Source organism: Mytilus californianus, unplaced genomic scaffold (genome assembly GCF_021869535.1).
Source record: "Mytilus californianus isolate M0D057914Y unplaced genomic scaffold, xbMytCali1.0.p SCAF_3, whole genome shotgun sequence".
Lineage (NCBI taxonomy): Eukaryota > Metazoa > Mollusca > Bivalvia > Mytilida > Mytilidae > Mytilus > Mytilus californianus.
In genome coordinates this window covers 27,441,880-27,460,582 of record NW_026262679.1, presented here as the reverse complement: position 1 = coordinate 27,460,582, position 18,703 = coordinate 27,441,880, and the positions used below count along the sequence as shown (strand labels likewise).

Sequence of the window (18,703 nt, the reverse complement as noted above, 5' to 3'; positions counted from 1 at the left end):
CAAATTGTCTGCTCAAATTAAAATCTGATTCATGAAATCCAAGCCAGGACCTAATTAATTAAGTTTTAAGGAAATACACAATTTAAACCTTTTTTCCCTGTGTTTGTGTTTTGAGTACTAAATCTCTTTTTTTTTAATTCTTTATAAACCAAACACCCTTTGCTTGATGCACTGACTTTAAAATTTTCAAAAGTTAAAGATAAAGTAATCATTAACATAATTAACATAACAACATATAACTACACTAAGAATATCAATCATCAGTTTTCTATCAATCCTAGAGTTATCTACCTTTTCCAATTTAGTTTCATCGTCCTCATCATCATCATCTTCATCTACGTATAACTACAAACAAATAGATGAGGATAAATGTTAACAGTCATTATAAAGCATATGATACTTATTATTTAAATCAAACATTTGGTTATGTCAAGTTGTTCTACTTCTAAGGAATGGTAGGAGGGTTCTTATTCTTAAATCCTTTGAAATAAAATACCAAACCCTTGGTTCCTGTTCATTTCTTAATCCAGGTGTGATTAAATCTCAATTCCTGTATAGCTGAAAACCACTGGATTACGGATAACAAATATATGGCTGTCTGCAAATCAAGGGTTATTTACTAAACTGTGTTTAAAATTAGAAACCATTGATCCTCATTGTGTCTTTGTTTTTAGAGAGCTTATGCACAAAATTCTGTGCTGCTTTAAGACTTTTTATTGTTTCTGATGAAATCAATTACCGGTACAAATTGTCAAGACTTGAGGAAATGGGGAACCTTTTATATGTCAGTGTCTGTTTGTATGAAACATGGTTAGTGTCATCAAAATGTATGATTTGAATTGCCTTTGTTAGTTTGTTATGAAACATGGTTAGTGTCATCAAAATGTATGATTTGAATTGCCTTTGTTAGGTAGCTGTTTTATTAACATTTACCAGAAATGTCCACAATTCTAGGATAACTTTTATGTGGGTATGGTGTTTACAGCATCTCTGACAGATAATTGTGTAAATGAAATGAAATGGAATTTATTTTTATTCTTATTCATAAATACTTACATCATCTGCTGGTTCTGTAGAAAAAGCAGTTTGCATGGAAGAAAAGGCAAGATTCTTTAGGAAAACCAGTAATAATGTTATTGGTAGCATATAGGGCTCAAAAAACCATACCGCTACAAGATAGACCTATAAAACAGTAAATCATTTATAACATTCAGGTGATTTATTCACAGTACATGTGAGGAGATAAATGATTAAGATTTAAAGACATTATCCGAGAAAAAAACTTTCCCCATTTTACCAACTTGATTACATTATCTACACGAAAGGCCTATACAATTGTAAAGATTTTGACAAGTGCATAGGTATTTGAGTCTCTGATAGTGGTGATCAGCTAGGCTTTTGATGGGTCTTGAGTTAGCTGAAATTTAAAACTTACTCATTAAATTTCTAAACCAAGGGATATAACTCTGTTTAACTTACAATAAAGGCAGTGATTGTTCTGGGTTTAGATTCCCACTCGAAACAACTCTGTAGAAATTTTCCAACTTCTGTAAATGATGATACCATCTGTGTTACTCTAGCTATGTTCCTCTTCATTGTCTGAAAAATTCAATTTTCTGTCGAATAAATTTGTGTCAAATTTATGAAACACCCAAAAAGATATCATAAAAGCCACTTAACCATACTAATTTTAGTTATCTCTCAATCATATTAATCATTGGTTATTTAAATCAGAGAAATTTCCATTTGAATGTTGTTCAATGGACATTCAAATTTCATTAATTCTATATAAAAATGCTTTTGATTTATGCAAACTGTAATCAAAATCTACAACTTACTTCAAATATTTTTTAATTATAACAAGAGGCTCTCAAGAGCCTGAATCGCTCACCTGTAATTTTTGCTTAAATCTTTCATCAATAATTATTTTTAATTTTCATTATATATTTATGGGTGGCTTAAAAATGCCATTTAAATGTTCTTTGTATCTGTCATATTTTCTTCAAAAGCAAAAAAATGCATTTTACCCCTATGTTCCATTTTAGCCATAGTGGCTATGTTTCTTGACGTACAAGGATATTAAATACAAAATTTATACAAGATACTCTGAAACTCATTCAGCCCAAGTTTGGCTGAAATTGATTCAGCAGTTTCAGAGGAGAAGATTTTTAAAGTAAGCAAACTAGATAAACACATTGTGAAAAATTGTCTTTAAAGGGCAATAACTCCTTAAGGGGTCAATTGACAATTTTGGTCATTAAACTTATCTGTAGATCTTTCTTTGCTGAACATTTTTTCTGTTTACAGTTTATCTTTATCTATAATAATATTCAAGATAATAACTGAAAACTGCAAAATTTCCTTAAAATCATCAATTCAGGGGCAATAACCTAAAAATCAGATACCCAATTTGGCTGATAATTTCAGGGCAGGTAGACCTTGACCTAATGAATACTTAAATTCTTATCTGATTTGCTCTAAATGCTTTAGTTTTTGAGATACAAGTCAAAAACTGCCTTTTACCTTATGTTCTATTTTTAGCCATGGTGCCATGTTTTTTGACGAAACAGAAAATAAAACACAAACTTTATTCTAAATACCCTAAGGATCATTTAGCTTAAGTTTGGTAGGAATTGGTTCAATAGTGTACACCGGACAGACGACGAAGACGGACGCCAAGTGATGGCAAAAGCTCACATTTCCTTTGGAAAGGTGAGCTAAAAAGGTATAAAATGTTCTTTAAACTAAAAAACTTACGGCTATTTTAAACTTTGGTTCTGGTTTCATATATTTCTCTTCTCTAGGGTTTACTGTTCTAATTGCACTTTTTAACTACAAAATCAAAAAGATAAAATGTATGATTCCTTTCACAGAAACACTCAGACAAGGCATTTCAAAGTTTTTATAATAATATTCCTAGATAAAGAGTTAGAATAAAAAACACAACTAGTTTTTTTGTTTTCACTATAGAAAACTGAAAGTAAGCTGTCACTGAAAAGGCTTATAGAAATATAACAGAACAATTTCTGACTGGATTCCTGGGCAATGGCTATTTGCTTGATATTTAGTTATTTTCTAAAATCAATGAACAATACATTATTATATTTTAATTTGGGGTCGGAGTAATGTAGTGTATATATTCTCTACTGGGTTATTCTCTCTATCTGAAGATTTAGTATACAATCAAATTTACATTTGAAAATTTGTGATCCCTTCTACAAGTTTTATTTCAAGACTTCAAATACAACTGTGATTTGTAAAATGAAGATCCTTATGAGATAGGATTTGTTTAATATTTCCCTGAACAGTTGCTCTATTTAAATACATTTACAACTAAGCTACCAATCATTCAAGGACACTAGGTATCCCTCATTAGGAGAAACTAATTTCTTTACCCAGGGATCCCCTGTGTTTTTTAGGACATTACAGAGGTTACACTAGAAATGTAAGCATTTAAATATACCACTGCCTTGAAATTGTATGAATGAGAAGAAAGTAGCATGTAAAAACAAGAGTGCACACGCTGAAATGTCTCGCCTTCTTTACTAACCATTGATATTATGTTGATAGTCCTAAATATAAAGCTTTACTACAACTATCACATAAACTTAACATGATCAAAGAAAATGAGGTCAATGTCAGATAAACCAAACGAGAAATACATGTACACCTTACAATCATTCAATTCACTAAATATAGTTGACCTATTGCTTATAGTTTCTAAGAAACAGACTTAACCAAGAAAACTAAACATTCATGATTGACCAATGTACCATGAAAATGAGGTCAAGGTCAGATGAATCATGCCAGGCAGACATGTACACCTTACAATCAATCTATGCATTAAATATAGTTGACCTATTGCTTATAGTATCTAAGAAACAAACTTAGCAAAGAAAACTTAACATTGACCAATGAACCACCAAAATGAGGTCAAGGTCAGATGATACCTGCCAGACAGACATATACAGCTTACAATCCTTCCATACAACAAATAAAGTTGACCTATTGCTTATAGTTTAAGAAAAACAGACCAAAACACAAAAACTTAACACTGAGTAATGAACCGTGAAAATGAGGTCAAGGTCAAATAAACCTGCGAGACTGACATGTACATCATAAAATATTTCCATACACCAAATATATTTGACCTATTGCATATAGTATTAGAAAAAAAGACCAAAACTCAAAAACTTTACTTTTTGACCACTGAGCCATGAAAATGAAGCCAAGGTCAGATGACACCTGCCAGTTGGACATGTACACCATACAATCATTCAATACACCAAATATAGTATACCTATTGCATACAGTTTAAGAAAAACAGACCAAAACACAAAAACTTAACTATAACCACTGAACCATGAAAATGAGGTCAAGGTCAGATGACACCTGCCAGTTGGGCATATACACCTTACAACCCTTTCCATACACCAAATATGCTAGACCAATTGCTTCTAGTATCTGAGATATGGACTTGACCACCAAAACTTAACCTTGTTCACTGATCCATATAATGAGGTCGAGGTCAAGTGAAAACTGTCTGACGGGCATGAGGACCTTGCAAGGTACGCACATACCAAATATAGTTATCCTATTACTCATAATAAGAGAGAAATTAACATTACAAAAAATATTAACTTTTTTTCCAAGTAGTCACTGAACCATGAAAATGAGGTCAAGGACAATGGACATGTGACAGACCGAAACTTCGTAACATAAGGCATCTATATACAAAGTATGAAGCATCCAGGTCTTCCACCTTCTAAAATATAAAGCTTTTAAGAAGTTAGTTAACGCCGCCGACGGATCACTATCCCTATGTCGAGCTTTCTGTGTCAAAGTCACAGGCTCAACAAAAAACTGAAACAACTCTTCTTACCGGATTATAAACTACATCAATTTCCAACATTATAGCACCTTTAGTTCTATTAAGTAACTTTTTATCCTTTAGAGTATACCATCTCTTCTCACCACATCTAATCTGTAAAAGTAAAGTTCATACTATACTGGGTAATTACCTATGGATACAACAGTATTTATTATTGAGAGAGTAAGTTTCCTTTCTTCCACAATATTTGTTTTTAGTGTGAGATAACCAATGTGACAAAAGTGAAGGTGCTCATATCTCACATTAGCTAGGTATAAATACAGTTGCAACAAGAATAAATGTTGTTGAGATATGTGTACATAACATCATGCTCTCTGCTCACACAATCAATTTTCCTTGTCCAGTGAACTGTGAAATCTGGGTCAAAACCCTAATTTGGCATATAATCTTAAAAGTTTACATCATGATAAATATGTGTACAAGTTTCAAGTAGTTGTGCAAATTACATTTTAAACAAGAATGTGTCCATAGTAACACAGATGCTGCACTCGCACTATCATTTTCTATGTTCAGTGGACCATGAAATTGGGGTCAAAACTCTAATTTTGCATTAAAATTAGAAAGATCATATCATAGGGAACATGTGTACTAAGTTTCAAGTGGATTTGACTTCAACTTCATCAAAAACTACCTTGACCAAAAACTTTAACCTGAAGCTGGACAGACGGACGAACAGTCAGACGGATGGACGGATGAACGAACTGACGCACAGACCGAAAAACACAATGCCCCTCTACTATCGTAGTTGGGGCATAAAAATAGGGAAAACTAAACACAATAGGCACCTGCTCTTTCAATTAAAATAATATTGTTTAGTTGTTTGTCTCAATCATGTTTAACCTATGACTGCTTCATGTCATATGAATTGCCTATAAATCTGAAGTGTAGTTTAATTCAGAAAGTAATACTTACTCGTAACAAAGGAATGGCTATTTTTCCCAGAAATTCGACTTTTTTATCTCGGTCTTCATCATAAACAGTAACTTCTAATATTGAGTGTATATCTTTAACATTACTGAAAAAGAAGGAATAGTAAAAGGGAATACCAATATTATCTTATTTCTCACATAATTGAAAATAAACACGAATATATGTCCATATATATATAACTGAGAAATCTGAGTCAAAACCCTAATTTGGCATATATTTTAAAAAGTTCATGACTAAATAAACATGTGTACTAAGTTTTAAGTTGATATGACATAACTTCATGGTATACTACCTTAAACTAAAACTTTAACCTGATAAACAACTATGCACCAAAGTCTAAATGACGTGGATTTAAGCAACTACAGGTCACCATATACTTACAATGTGAATACTTTGTTCCATTCAGGATTAAGTGTTTTGTATTCCGTTTGAGTCTGTAATCGTGCATTGTCTAATTCTAAAACACAAAAAGGATCACTAGTTCCACCGAAATCTGCAGCAATAAGTCCCTGAGCTCGAAATACTGAAAAATAAAAAGCTTTAATTGTAAAATGTGTAGCTGCATTTATCTTATACAAATTTTCCTTTACCTCAAGTCATATTTTCATGAGTGACTTACAAAAATACAAAATACTAGTAGTACATGAATCATCTATTAGTTGAAATTGACTTTGAACTAGCTTTATAGCAACTGTGAATACTCATTACATTTTGTCTTTTGTCTTTTTGGTGCTTCATGCCAATCAAATGAGTCAAGCCATTTCCAACTTATTTTAAACGGTTTGCTCTTAGGTCTCTGCTGTAACATCACTATCCCATGGGAGGGTTGAGCACTCACAATATTAAAATAAGGAGAAGTGAGACAACTATCCACCAAATGATGTGGATGTAAGCAAATATAGCTTCAACAGAAATATTTAACCCTGATACATTCTTTATGAGAAGGAGCCTGTAATTGATGCGGTTGTTATTGGTTACTGTCTTTAACATTTGTTTATTTTCTAGTATAAACTAGGATGCTGGTTTTCTCGTATGGATTGTTTCACATTTTGTTATGTTGGGGTCTTTAAGAGCTTACTATACAGTATGGTTTTTGTTCATTGTTGAAGGATATACAGTGACATATAGTTGCTTACATCCACGTAATTTAAACTCATTGGCAATCATACCTCAGCTCTTTTATAAACTGGTGATGCAACTTACAAAAGAGAGAAAAAATCCCTGTCTGGTTCAAACAATGTAACTTTTGGTTCACTTAAAATATTTTCACAACTTTTTCAAGGCATTTTCTTGAAAGCTGACAAGTGGTCACTCACTCAGAATGTGTAAATGAAGAAATCTGTTCCTATCAATTGCACTTTAGATAAATCCTTTACTAACCTTTAATCTGCAACCAACCGATATCTTTTATATTTTTAAAGGAATTAAATAAACCCTGAAAATGGAGGAAAAGAAAGCATTAACAGATGACTTAATATCTTTATACACATAATATCAAAGTATAATAAATATATAATTAATATGTAATTAATAGCTTTTATATAAGGTTTCTAAATTTAAAAAAAAAACAAGAAATTATTAATTTATTTAATGACCTTTCAATACAAACAGCTCTGAAAAATCTTGATAAAAGTCATTTCACTCATTCAATCAAAATCTGGCTTTTCATTTCTTTCCAATACTGAATATGTGTACCTAAATGTCAGATATTTCTGTGTAGTAAAACATTCATTAATAGATATTAGACCACCCGATTAATTTAACTTCAGTAATGTGCATGTAAGTTGTTGCAAAAGCTTCTTATTTTAAAGAAATTTGTAGTTCCCTGAAATTGTAAAATTTGACAATAAAAAGAAAAACATTTCCCTGCAAACTTTTGTGGTGGCAAGTACAAATTTTTGAATTAACAACATATTTCAAAAGTTAACTTTAGATAAGCATAGAATAGTAGTTAGACTATGTATAAACTGCATGAAAAAGAGCAAGAATAAAATACTTACATATTTCCTAACAATTTCTATTTTCTCCCTAGGATTTGAGGTGTAGTTAGCCAGATCTGAGATTGTTTCAGTACCAACTGTTCCACTGATTGTCAACAGAAGTTTAATGATACCTCCCTCATCTTCTAAGGGTTGGTCTATTGTGTGTGTCACTTCCTTTTCTATTCCTGATAAATCTATAACAGCTCTGCAAAACAGAAGAACAATTTGAAAAGAATTTTACTTCAGATTTGGACCCAGCCTTGTCTTCTATATATTTTAGTATAACTATTATCCTGATTGCAAGAGTAATTTCCTATATTGACAAACACATACGTAAAAAGTAAATAAAAGGCTTTATGAATTTTTCCCTTTTTAGTAATTCCACATGACTAATAACATTGCTGATCGAAATATCCAAAAACTGTTTTTATTATAAGAGATTTCTTCTAGATTCTGGTGAAACTTTAATATATAAAGCTTTCTTATGTTAAACATGCTTGCTCTAGAAACTTAATATACAGAAACCCTTTGCACTCATTTCCTGTTAACATTTTGGCAGGGGTTTCATTAACCCTGTCAGAGAGGCACAAGCCAAATATAAAAATTCCTACAAAATAAAATACAGTACTTAGAGATTTTATCCAGAAACCAAAAATTTAAAGACATCACACCATAAATTTGACTATTTTTGTAAAAAAAACTGATTTATCACCAATTCTGTATTTTTTTACAAATAACAGTGACCTTGAACTCTGAACTATTGACCCTTACCAAAAAAGTGTCTTCCCCTTTACAAGTACATCTTTCATTGGTATAAATTTTATTTAAATTGAGCAATGGAAAGTCATCATTTTATCTTGGAAGCTTTCTTTTGTCAGTAATAACAACCTTGAACTTTGACATATTGACCCCAAAATCAATCAAAAGGCTTCTTCCCTTTTCTCATATCCTCCATTGGTATAAGTTTTGTTTAAATGAAGCAAGGGAAACTCAAGATTTTACACAGAAAGAATTGTTAATGACCCAGGGACAGACAGATGGATGAACAATGCAACAACTATAAGTTCCAGAATTTATTTGGGGGAGCATAATAGTGGAAAAGAAAGGATAAGACGTATTTTTTCATGACATCAAATTCATACAAAAAAGCAAAAGAACAGCAATTTTATTGGTGTTCTTCATTTCAAAGTCAAATATGGGCCCACTACTTGGAGCAAACACTTATACCTCACTGGAAAGAGATCTATCAAATAATTAGCTGTAGAATCTGGCTTTCAAAAATACATAATTAAAACAAATATTACGACAACAACTCGGCACATAAAAATATTTGTAAGATGACATGGCAGGAACCAATGTATGAATAGGACAAATAATTCTGATGGACTGTATAACAATTTCTATAAACAAACAAATCAACAAAAAAATTGAAGTCGTATACATGAGAGAAGTTTTCTAAGAATAGGCTGTAAAAATATTGGAGCATACACCTCAAGCTGGGGGAAACATTTCAAAGGCCTCCACGCAGCAGAGAGACAAACTATTGATGTAATTAAAAAGAAGGAATATAGAGTATGAAAACAAGACACAAAATATCTACATGCACTAACAAAACCAAAAGCAAAGGAACAGCACTTTCATTGTTGTTTTTCATCATGAATGCAGGATATCAACTGGTTATAAAATACATTCCAGTCTTAAACATAGGAAAAGGGGAATAAAATATCACCTCATGCATATAAAATTCTATAATCTAAATGAAAAAACTAATGTTGCATACAAAATGAAATGCAGAAAGATGATATTTTCATTTATATGCATAAGAAAAAACAACCACAGTGACAAAATTCTCTGATCATGAAAAGTTTTATCCAATCAAAGAGCATTTGTATTCATCAATGTATCAGGCTTGGACATCTTTAAATTCAAAAGTGCCTTAGATAATCACTAATGGCTATCTAACATCCATTTAGGTGCCAGATGAAAAGAGAAGCTGATGGATAGTGCAATTAACATTTCTAACCATTTCTCCATGAATGGACAGCAAAGTGTTACAATCATCAGAATAAAATGGATAATTCTTCTGGGAGGTATCAATCCTAGACACAACCTACAGGAAATTATTTCAAATTGATTTTTGTATTAATTCTGAACTAGTTAGACCTCTTCAAGCATTAAGTGCTTTATTGTCAACAAGATTAGAATACAAATTCTAATGTAATGACTAAAATCTTCTTGAGAGTCATAATCACAGGACTTTTGTTTTCATCTGCACTTTTAAGTGTTGTATTTTTCATTTTCAATTACTGCTAAAAGGATTTAAGTCTTACATGCACTTACATGTGTTTTCTCTTGAATAACAGATACAATACTTTCATTTTCATCTGCAGTTTTTCATGATAAATTTTCTTTTGTTTGATATTGATTTGGTGCAATTTACATATTTTGTAAGAAAAGAAGTGAAAGTTATTTCCAGACCATTAGACAATAACCAGTACAGTATTATCTTCTCACTTTTTCATCTGCAAGTATTGTTAACTTTTGCTTATTTAATAGTTCAACAGTTAAGGTTAACGACTCTTTAATTGGGATGGATGCATTGCTAAATAGATAATTCATACTTGTATGTATGTAAAGTCGGTACATATATTATTAACTTGTTTGTGTAACACATGATCACTTGTACATTTGTAGCATAACAGCTGCACCACAAGTGTGCGATACACTCATCTCCTTTATATTGAAAACTGTAAGACACACATAAATGGCTTATTATTTGCCAAAGTCCCATAACTTAAAAATGACATTTTGTTTAATCTTCTAAATAAAAAAGAAAGCTTGTCTTCATGGAAATAAACATTTTTCTAACAATTCATAAAGATCTGGGGCTCTTTTCACAAAAAATCTTAAAACTAAAATCAATCGTAAGTTATACTGAAATATTCATGACTTACAAGTATTTTTCTCCTAAGATTTTTTGTGAAATGAGTCGCAGTTGGACATCACCTGGATTATAACAAGACATGCTGTTAGATTTTGAACGATTTAAGCCCTGGCAATAATTCCAGAATGAGAAAACAATCATTATAAGCAAAAAGCATATAAAAGAGTAATTATGATCAAAGCCAATTTTTGGCCCCTGCAATTGGAAAACAAGAATGCCTCTGCAATTGTAAATATAAGCCTGCATTGTCATGCTAAGTATACCCCCAACTTGTAAATCAAAGTAGAAGAGAAGAGGAATTGGTGTCTAACAAATCAGATAGTCACACACACTTTACAACTCATCACAGTCAAACCTGATGACCAAATATGAAATCATTTGTGTTATAGAAGTTTTAGAAAAGTGTGACAAAAGTATTGGTTGGCATTCCGACTTCCTCAATGATTAATATCTAGCCATCATGATATGTTGTTAAACACCAACAAACAAACAAATCTAAATAATAATGACAAGATCTAAAATTTGGCTATCTTGGCATTATTTACTGGTTTGCATTACTGCACTAAATACATTTCAATCGTAGCATTAACACAAATATTTACCATCAAATGAATCAAAAAAGCATGCACAGCCAAAAGCAGCAATACAATATATTGAGAAGAAAAAACCAACGCAATATACATGTAACTGAAAATGATGCTGAAATGGAAGCCTGCTTAACAAATTCCACAGAAGACATGGTCTGGTGATTACTAAATGTATACATACTTATGATAATTTCTGAATTTCATTGAGAGCAGAATTAATAGTTATTGGTATAGGCATAACATAGATAATAAAAGGCACTCAGGTTAAATGACACATTACGTAATGATATTTATAAAAAGTGAATGGACTGAAGCAAACTGGAAAAAAATATACATGTATATGGATGGACATCAGTTTTGCTAAATTCTATTTTGGACACATTATAAACACCTATATGAACCTCAGTGCCAGGAAATGTTTTGTTCCCTAATATATTTAACATGCACAGGTTGTGCAGAAGCACTGCATGTACTGTGATTATTACATAAGCAGCATGGCTTCCAAAATGGTTATATTTTCCGGACTGAAGAAAATTGACCTGTCTTGTTCTGTTTTTGACTTGACATTTTCCCTAGAACAGGCACACTTATTCAGTCAGTATATAGTCATTGGTTTTATGTCAGTCATTGTCCAATTATTTCCTTGGTTGCCTTTTGTTAGAAAGGTAAAAAAGATTATAAACAGGATTGAAAATTGTCCAGCTGGCTCAATTTTTTTTAAGGCCTGATATGCAGTCAAGTTTGGTCCTCTTCTTAGTTGGTGCAGTATGTTGAAATATGTTAAATGAACAGATTAATAGGACGACCTTAGTTACTGACTGGCATAGCATTACATCAAAGTACTGAAATTAAGCAACCAACAATCAATCAATCATTACATCAAAGAATGTGTTGCCTCTCATTTCCTAAAGCACCTATAAGGGGCTAGCTACATTTGCTAAGCAACTTCAACTCAGATATAAGTCAATAATTTTCTATCATGATTTATTTTTACTCTGATCAAGGAATTTGTCTAAAATAGGTAGAAAACTCTACAGTGGAATAAGTTTTGATATGGTAATCTATTAAGAAATAAAAATTAAATCAGTTAATACAATAAAAATCAATAACGTATCCAATATAATGATTCTGCATCATGCAAGGTTATCAGATCTTATTAAAATAAAATCTCATCACTAATTTAGTTTGTAAAAGCCACTTCAAACTTTATCAATTGTCAGAGATGTTTACAATGCATGGCAATCGGTATCGTTTTCCTTCTTTAGGATCATACATAAAAATTTAGAAGAATTTATTTGAAAGCAGATATTTTAAGGATTCCATAGTAATTTACATCTGCAGTCAAATAGTGTCTATTGATTGAACTGCAGTGAAATAATGTCTAATGATGGATGTATGATACAAACTAACACACCCAGACAATTCCATGAAGACCAATCTATCATTTGAAGACATGATTAATATGCAACTATAGAATTTTTTTTTATGCATCCAAACATATTTCTTTCTTAACTTCCTACATATTTCTTGAAATATAATTGATGAGATACTACAACCTATACACAAGGCATTATGAAACAGAATAATAATTGATTCAATATACTAAGCAACCTTGTTTCCAAGTGATTTTGTCATTTCTATAAGTTTGCTTGTGTTTCGATATGAGTAAAATCTATTATGATTTTCAAGATAATAGATGATCATTTCCATTTTACACCTACGTTCAATTTTAAACCATAACTGCCTGTGGGTTCATCCAATACAAATTTTAAAGAATGTTTTGTTGCAATTGGTCTAGTAGTTTCAGAAAAGAAGTGTAAACATTAACAAACGATGGACGACAGACAATGGACAGAAATTGATGGCAACAACTCACACTGGACCTATGGTTCAGGAAAGCTAATAGAAGTATTCTGATGAATCAATGATCAATGAAAAAAATTCTTATTGTTTTCAAATCAGCATATACATTAGGTCAGTAAGTTCTATTACCTGCCCATAAAGTCATCCCTTCCTCTGGAATCATGGTCATACACAGAGAGTTCTAACAAATTTGATTGGTCATCAAACATTCTTAGGTCAAACTGTTCCAACCAACGTGGATTTAATGTTTTTAATTTATGCTGAAAATGAAAACATACAGTTCAAAGTAATAAGATAAGAAAATTGATTTAGAAATTGACAGACAATGTTAAATTATTATTGGTCTTTTCATAGATTAAATACTCCATTAAAACCCTTAAACTAAAAACTCAACCACTTGCATATCCTTTTCATAGATTTGAACATGTACTATGATTAAATCAAAACCATGACAACTGCAAAATTCTATAAAGATTGTCCATATTGCTTGCAGTTCAATTTAAATGTTACCAAGCTGTTGAAAACAAAATTTCTGAAGCAGAACTCCTGTAAATCTTTAAACACCTGAATCAAGATGTTAGACCTGAGTAATTATAATTTCAACAAGAGAAAAGAGAAAATAATAATTTATTACTGCTATGTAACTAGAAATATTCTTGTCAAGACAACTGTATATAATACATGGACTAGGCTGTCAGAGGTGTTTTGTGATAAAAATTTACACATAACATGAAAATGTTTATATTTCATGAAAACATTTCATGATATCTAAAAAACCAATGGTATATACCTATTCAGCCACCCTACACCTTTCAATTAAATTATAAGGAAGGGAAAGGGATTAAAGCATAAGATAGGAGCTAAACATTGCATCTTTGTTGGAAAGGCTACTAAAAATTACAAAATCCAACAACTTTGCTGTAATAATGCTGAAAAAAACGAAGATTTTTACAGGAAAGCAAATCTATCTTAAAAGCTTTCCCAGGTGATTTCATAACCTTTCTTATAACTATTTCAAACTATGAAATTAAGCATAATCAAATAATAATAAAAACAAATTCACACCTACCGAAACAACCTAAAATATACATTAAAAATTATAGTTTTGTTATCATAATTCCCCAGATGTCCTGAGTGCACATTGCACTGTTTGAATTCATACTGTAGCAAGTTATGTTGTCAATATCGTGCATATATAAAACTTAGATCGTCCCTTATATAAAACATCAAGAAAAATAGCTAAAATAAATCAACATGAGGTTGGCTATAAAGGGTCTAATGCAAAATTTAAGTATCCACCAAAATAAGTTGGTTAACAGTATCTTCCTCTCTGTTCACTGGTCCTGAAACATTATATCTTTAGTTTACCTTTTTAGACTCAGACTCTGACATTAGTTACATAAGACAAATAGTTTTATTTTACAATGAAGTGAAAATGAGCACTTCTTAAAGAACAGGCATAATCAGGATAAAAAAATAAATTTTGAAACTAAAATGCAATAAAAATATTTAGAGTCGGACTGATTTTCATGGTTAGATTGTCAAAAGCAAACATTCGGTAATTTAATTTAGCTCTGTTTATAACTTATAATTATTCCACTTCAATGTATGGCTATATATAGGAACTTTTACAGTGATTCCACAATATTTGACCACAAAGGACCTTTCATTTTCATGTTTGACAGTAATAAGAAAATCCCTTATTGAACTGAATAAATAACACTGAATTATTACTATAAGTACTGGGACCCAAATGACATTCATTCCAAGAAATAATGACTAAAAAAGCGATAACTTCTCTCATGGGTAACTTCTTCACACTATACATTATCTCTTTGTTGGTTTAAGTCTGTGTTCTATGTGTTATAAATAATTTTCATCACCAATTTAACATATCCTAGTCTGGTGTACCTAACTCTATAGAACTATTTTATTCCATTTGATTTATACAACGATAAGTCATATTGCATTCTTATCATAATACTGGCATTTGGAGAACAATTAAAGAACATTACAGATCATATTCTATGATCAAATAGAAAATATCAATATCAAGGGATTACAACATATCAATAATTAAAATGATCAATTTATAAACTTATCATGTTCTGTTATTAAATGGAAAAAAAAATATGTAAATTCTATGTAACTATACGTTCTTTTCATTAGGGAAATATGACAATTTTTTAAAAAAAAAAAGTCATGTCCCTAGAAGGCAGAGCTTTTTCCAGGGTTGACATATTTTCATAATTAAATGGAAAGAAGTATTTTTTTTTCATTATTCATACTGACATCCTTGTTGAATTGGTAATACAATATATAATGACATAGCTACAAGATAAAAACTTTTCATGAATTATTAAGCTATTTTTAATAAAGGTGTAATAACCATCACCTTTCTCAAAACAAAAGGTTTTTTTTAGGATATAATGTATTGTATTTTCAGTTTTTATGGAAGAATCTTCAATTTTAATTCAAGTTCTTACTGTAGAAACAAAGCTGTAGACAACTCAGAAACATAATGACATCATATGTACCAATCATCATGTTTTCAGGATACTGATATTGTAACTGCATGTGAGTTAAAATATGAAGGTTTTTTGGAAAAGGATGCTAAGAACCATCTTAAAAAGCTGGATGTCAAGTATTTCATTGGGTTTAGATTTTTTTAAACAATTGAAATACCCATACATAAGTTTCTTTTAAGATATAATGTATTGTATTTTTCAATTTTATGAAAGAAACATCAATTTCAAATTCAAGTTTTAAAAAAAAATGACCACTAAGAAACAAAATTACATCATCATTACCAATCATCAGGTTTTTCTTCATATTAATATTGTATTAAACTAAGAGTCAAAATATGAAGGGTTTGGCAAATGAATGTAGTGAATGAGCTCAAAAAGGTTCTATATAGTGTAAATTCTATATCAAAATTAACAAGCATTCTGCGAGTATTGCATGGCAATACATAGTCCCCTACCAGTTAATAAAATGCTTCGCTGAGCGCAGCTGGATACGACAGCAAAGGTCCAACCCTGAACAGTTGGGGCAAAAATGGACACAATATTCGCACTCAATACAGGTCTAAATTTGGATTATAATTAAATATTTGACACATAATAGGTTTCTGACACAGAATAACTGTAGTCAAAGAACTTATTTATATGATTTGAATTTATATTCAATTTTTTGCTTTTGTTCAATACACTATGCTGTTGCGAATTGACCCCCCCCCCCCCCCCCCCAAACAAAAAAAAAATTACTCCCCCCCCCCCTTATTTTTGCTTTTGTGCAATACACTATGCTGTTGCAAATTGACCCCCAAAAAAAATTTTTGCAAAAAATAAATAATATTTGAAGAAATTTTCTTTTTTTAATTTCTGAAATCTGAAATGAGAAAAAATTGCCCCCCCCCCAATTTTTTTTTCACCTCCCTCCCCCTTTTTCCAAAAAAAAAATTCTTTCCCTCAAGATATGGTCATAATCTCAATTCAAATTTCCAATGGAGTTTGCAACCATAATTACCAATTAAATACATCATAAAAGTCTTAAAATAGAAAATGACATACATAATCATGGCTAAAATTGATATTCCTTTAATAGAAACTTCTAAAAATAAATTGACAGCTAATCACCTCAAGACAATACAACATTTCTTTTTACATAATTTAAAAGCAGTGTAAGGGAGGTAATCCAAACATACACAACATTGTACTTTAAATGTGTTTGGATTACCTCCCTTACACTGCTTTTAAATTGTCCATTAACCAAGAAACCCTTGTTTTTCCCCCTTTTTTACCCCTAATTCCTAAACGGTTTGAGCCATAACCCCCCAAAGTCAATCCTAACCATCCCTTTGTGGTATGGAAACTTGTGGTATAATTTCAGAGAGATTCATACACTGTTCCACAAGTTATTGTCTGGAAACTAGAAAAATGCTTTTTTGGGCCCTTTTTTGGCCCCTAATTCCTAAACTGTTAGGACCATAACCCCCAAAATCAATCCCAACCTTCTTTTTGTGGTTATAAACCTTGTGTTTAAATTTCATAGATTTCAATTTACTTATACTAAAGTTATTGTCCGGAAACCAAATGTCTTCGGATGTCAACGACGACGTGATACCAATATACGACTGCAAAATTTTTTGCGGTCGTATAAAAATTCAATGTACTGGAACAAAATGCTAACTTGATCTATAACTTGTCATTGTGTAAACTATATAACAAATATCAAAAAATATCTTCAAGCATGACGAAAAAAAGTGTGGAAAACTGATTATTTAAGTGAATTTTTTAAGTCCAAGGACCATAACTCTGCACAAAATCATCAGACAGGAATAAAATTCAAACTTGATCTGTAACTTGTAATGATAAAACTATATACCAATTATCAATCAATATCTTCAAGCATGACGAAAAAAGTGGAAAACTGATTATTTAAGTGAATTTTTTAAGTCCAAGGACCATAACTCTGCACAAAATCATCAGACCGGAACAAAATTCCAACTTGATCTGTAACTTGTCATGATAAAACAATACACCAAATATCAAATCAATATCTTCTAGCACGACGAAAAAAAGTGTGGAAAACTGATTTCCCAGAACTGACGGACGGACAGATAGACAGACGGACGGAGTGCAAACCTAAAGTCCCCTTCGACTTCGTCGGTAGAGGACTAAAAATGTCTGGTTAAATATGAAGTCAATGATAGGTCTGGTCAGTTATCAAGACTATATCAAACACATATGACATCACTAAACAGTGATATGGGATTTAATGAAGAGCTTAGGACAACGAAGGTGCAGGAATACAAATAAAAATGCTGACAGCATGAAATATAAATACTGAATGAGTTTTTTCACATCACATATTCTTCAGATAAATAGAAGTTTTTAGGTAGGTGTTTCATATATTTTGTATATTATATGATATAAATATGATGAATTGGACTTCAAGAATCTGAAGAATTCAGTAGTCATAAGAAATTGAAAGACAAGTATAGCACAAGGGATTATAGATGGGTCAACGTTTTGTTCTGTGTTATATGGCCAGTCTTGACCAATCAAAATTCAAAGTAACTATGATAACTGGACTATATATCTTATTTTCTCTTCTAATCCATGGTTACAATCAGATATGCTGCATATGTTCAAGTTATTTCATCTATGGTTTCAAATAGAGCAAAATAAATAGTGATTTTTTCATAACACTAATTTCAAAATAATACTTACCTTGCTTTTATATTTTTCTGTTCCTAATTTGAATTTGACATAAGGATCACTAAAGCCATTGTCATCCATAGCAATAAGGTTACTACCCTCCACTAGAACTATTGTAACAACTCCCGTCCATATCTGGTTTTTCATCTTTTTTGCTGCGTCTCCCATCCTTGTGCTCTTTGCTCGACTAGTCTGTGAATACTGAAAATAATTACAAAGTTTATCTCAACAAACAATTTTCATTAATTATGCCATCTATATATACAACTTAAGCTTTCTGTATA

At 31.2% G+C, this 18,703-nt stretch overlaps 1 protein-coding gene across 5 annotated transcripts in view; it reads right to left on the bottom strand.

Moving 5' to 3' along the window:
* Positions 1 to 18,703, bottom strand: part of LOC127734272 (multiple C2 and transmembrane domain-containing protein 1-like) — a 104,790-nt gene that overhangs the window by 10,760 nt on the left and 75,327 nt on the right. For all 5 annotated transcript variants that reach the window (XM_052244037.1, XM_052244038.1, XM_052244040.1 and 2 more), the window contains 11 exons: positions 18,432 to 18,620; positions 13,327 to 13,457; positions 7,822 to 8,008; positions 7,202 to 7,256; positions 6,203 to 6,344; positions 5,804 to 5,906; positions 4,883 to 4,984; positions 2,758 to 2,832; positions 1,480 to 1,599; positions 1,057 to 1,182; positions 292 to 345 (listed from right to left, as the gene is read on the bottom strand). In XM_052244037.1, coding sequence (XP_052099997.1) covers positions 292 to 345; positions 1,057 to 1,182; positions 1,480 to 1,599; positions 2,758 to 2,832; positions 4,883 to 4,984; positions 5,804 to 5,906; positions 6,203 to 6,344; positions 7,202 to 7,256; positions 7,822 to 8,008; positions 13,327 to 13,457; positions 18,432 to 18,620 — 1,284 coding nt within the window. The remainder of the gene's footprint in view (positions 1 to 291; positions 346 to 1,056; positions 1,183 to 1,479; positions 1,600 to 2,757; positions 2,833 to 4,882; positions 4,985 to 5,803; positions 5,907 to 6,202; positions 6,345 to 7,201; positions 7,257 to 7,821; positions 8,009 to 13,326; positions 13,458 to 18,431; positions 18,621 to 18,703) is intronic.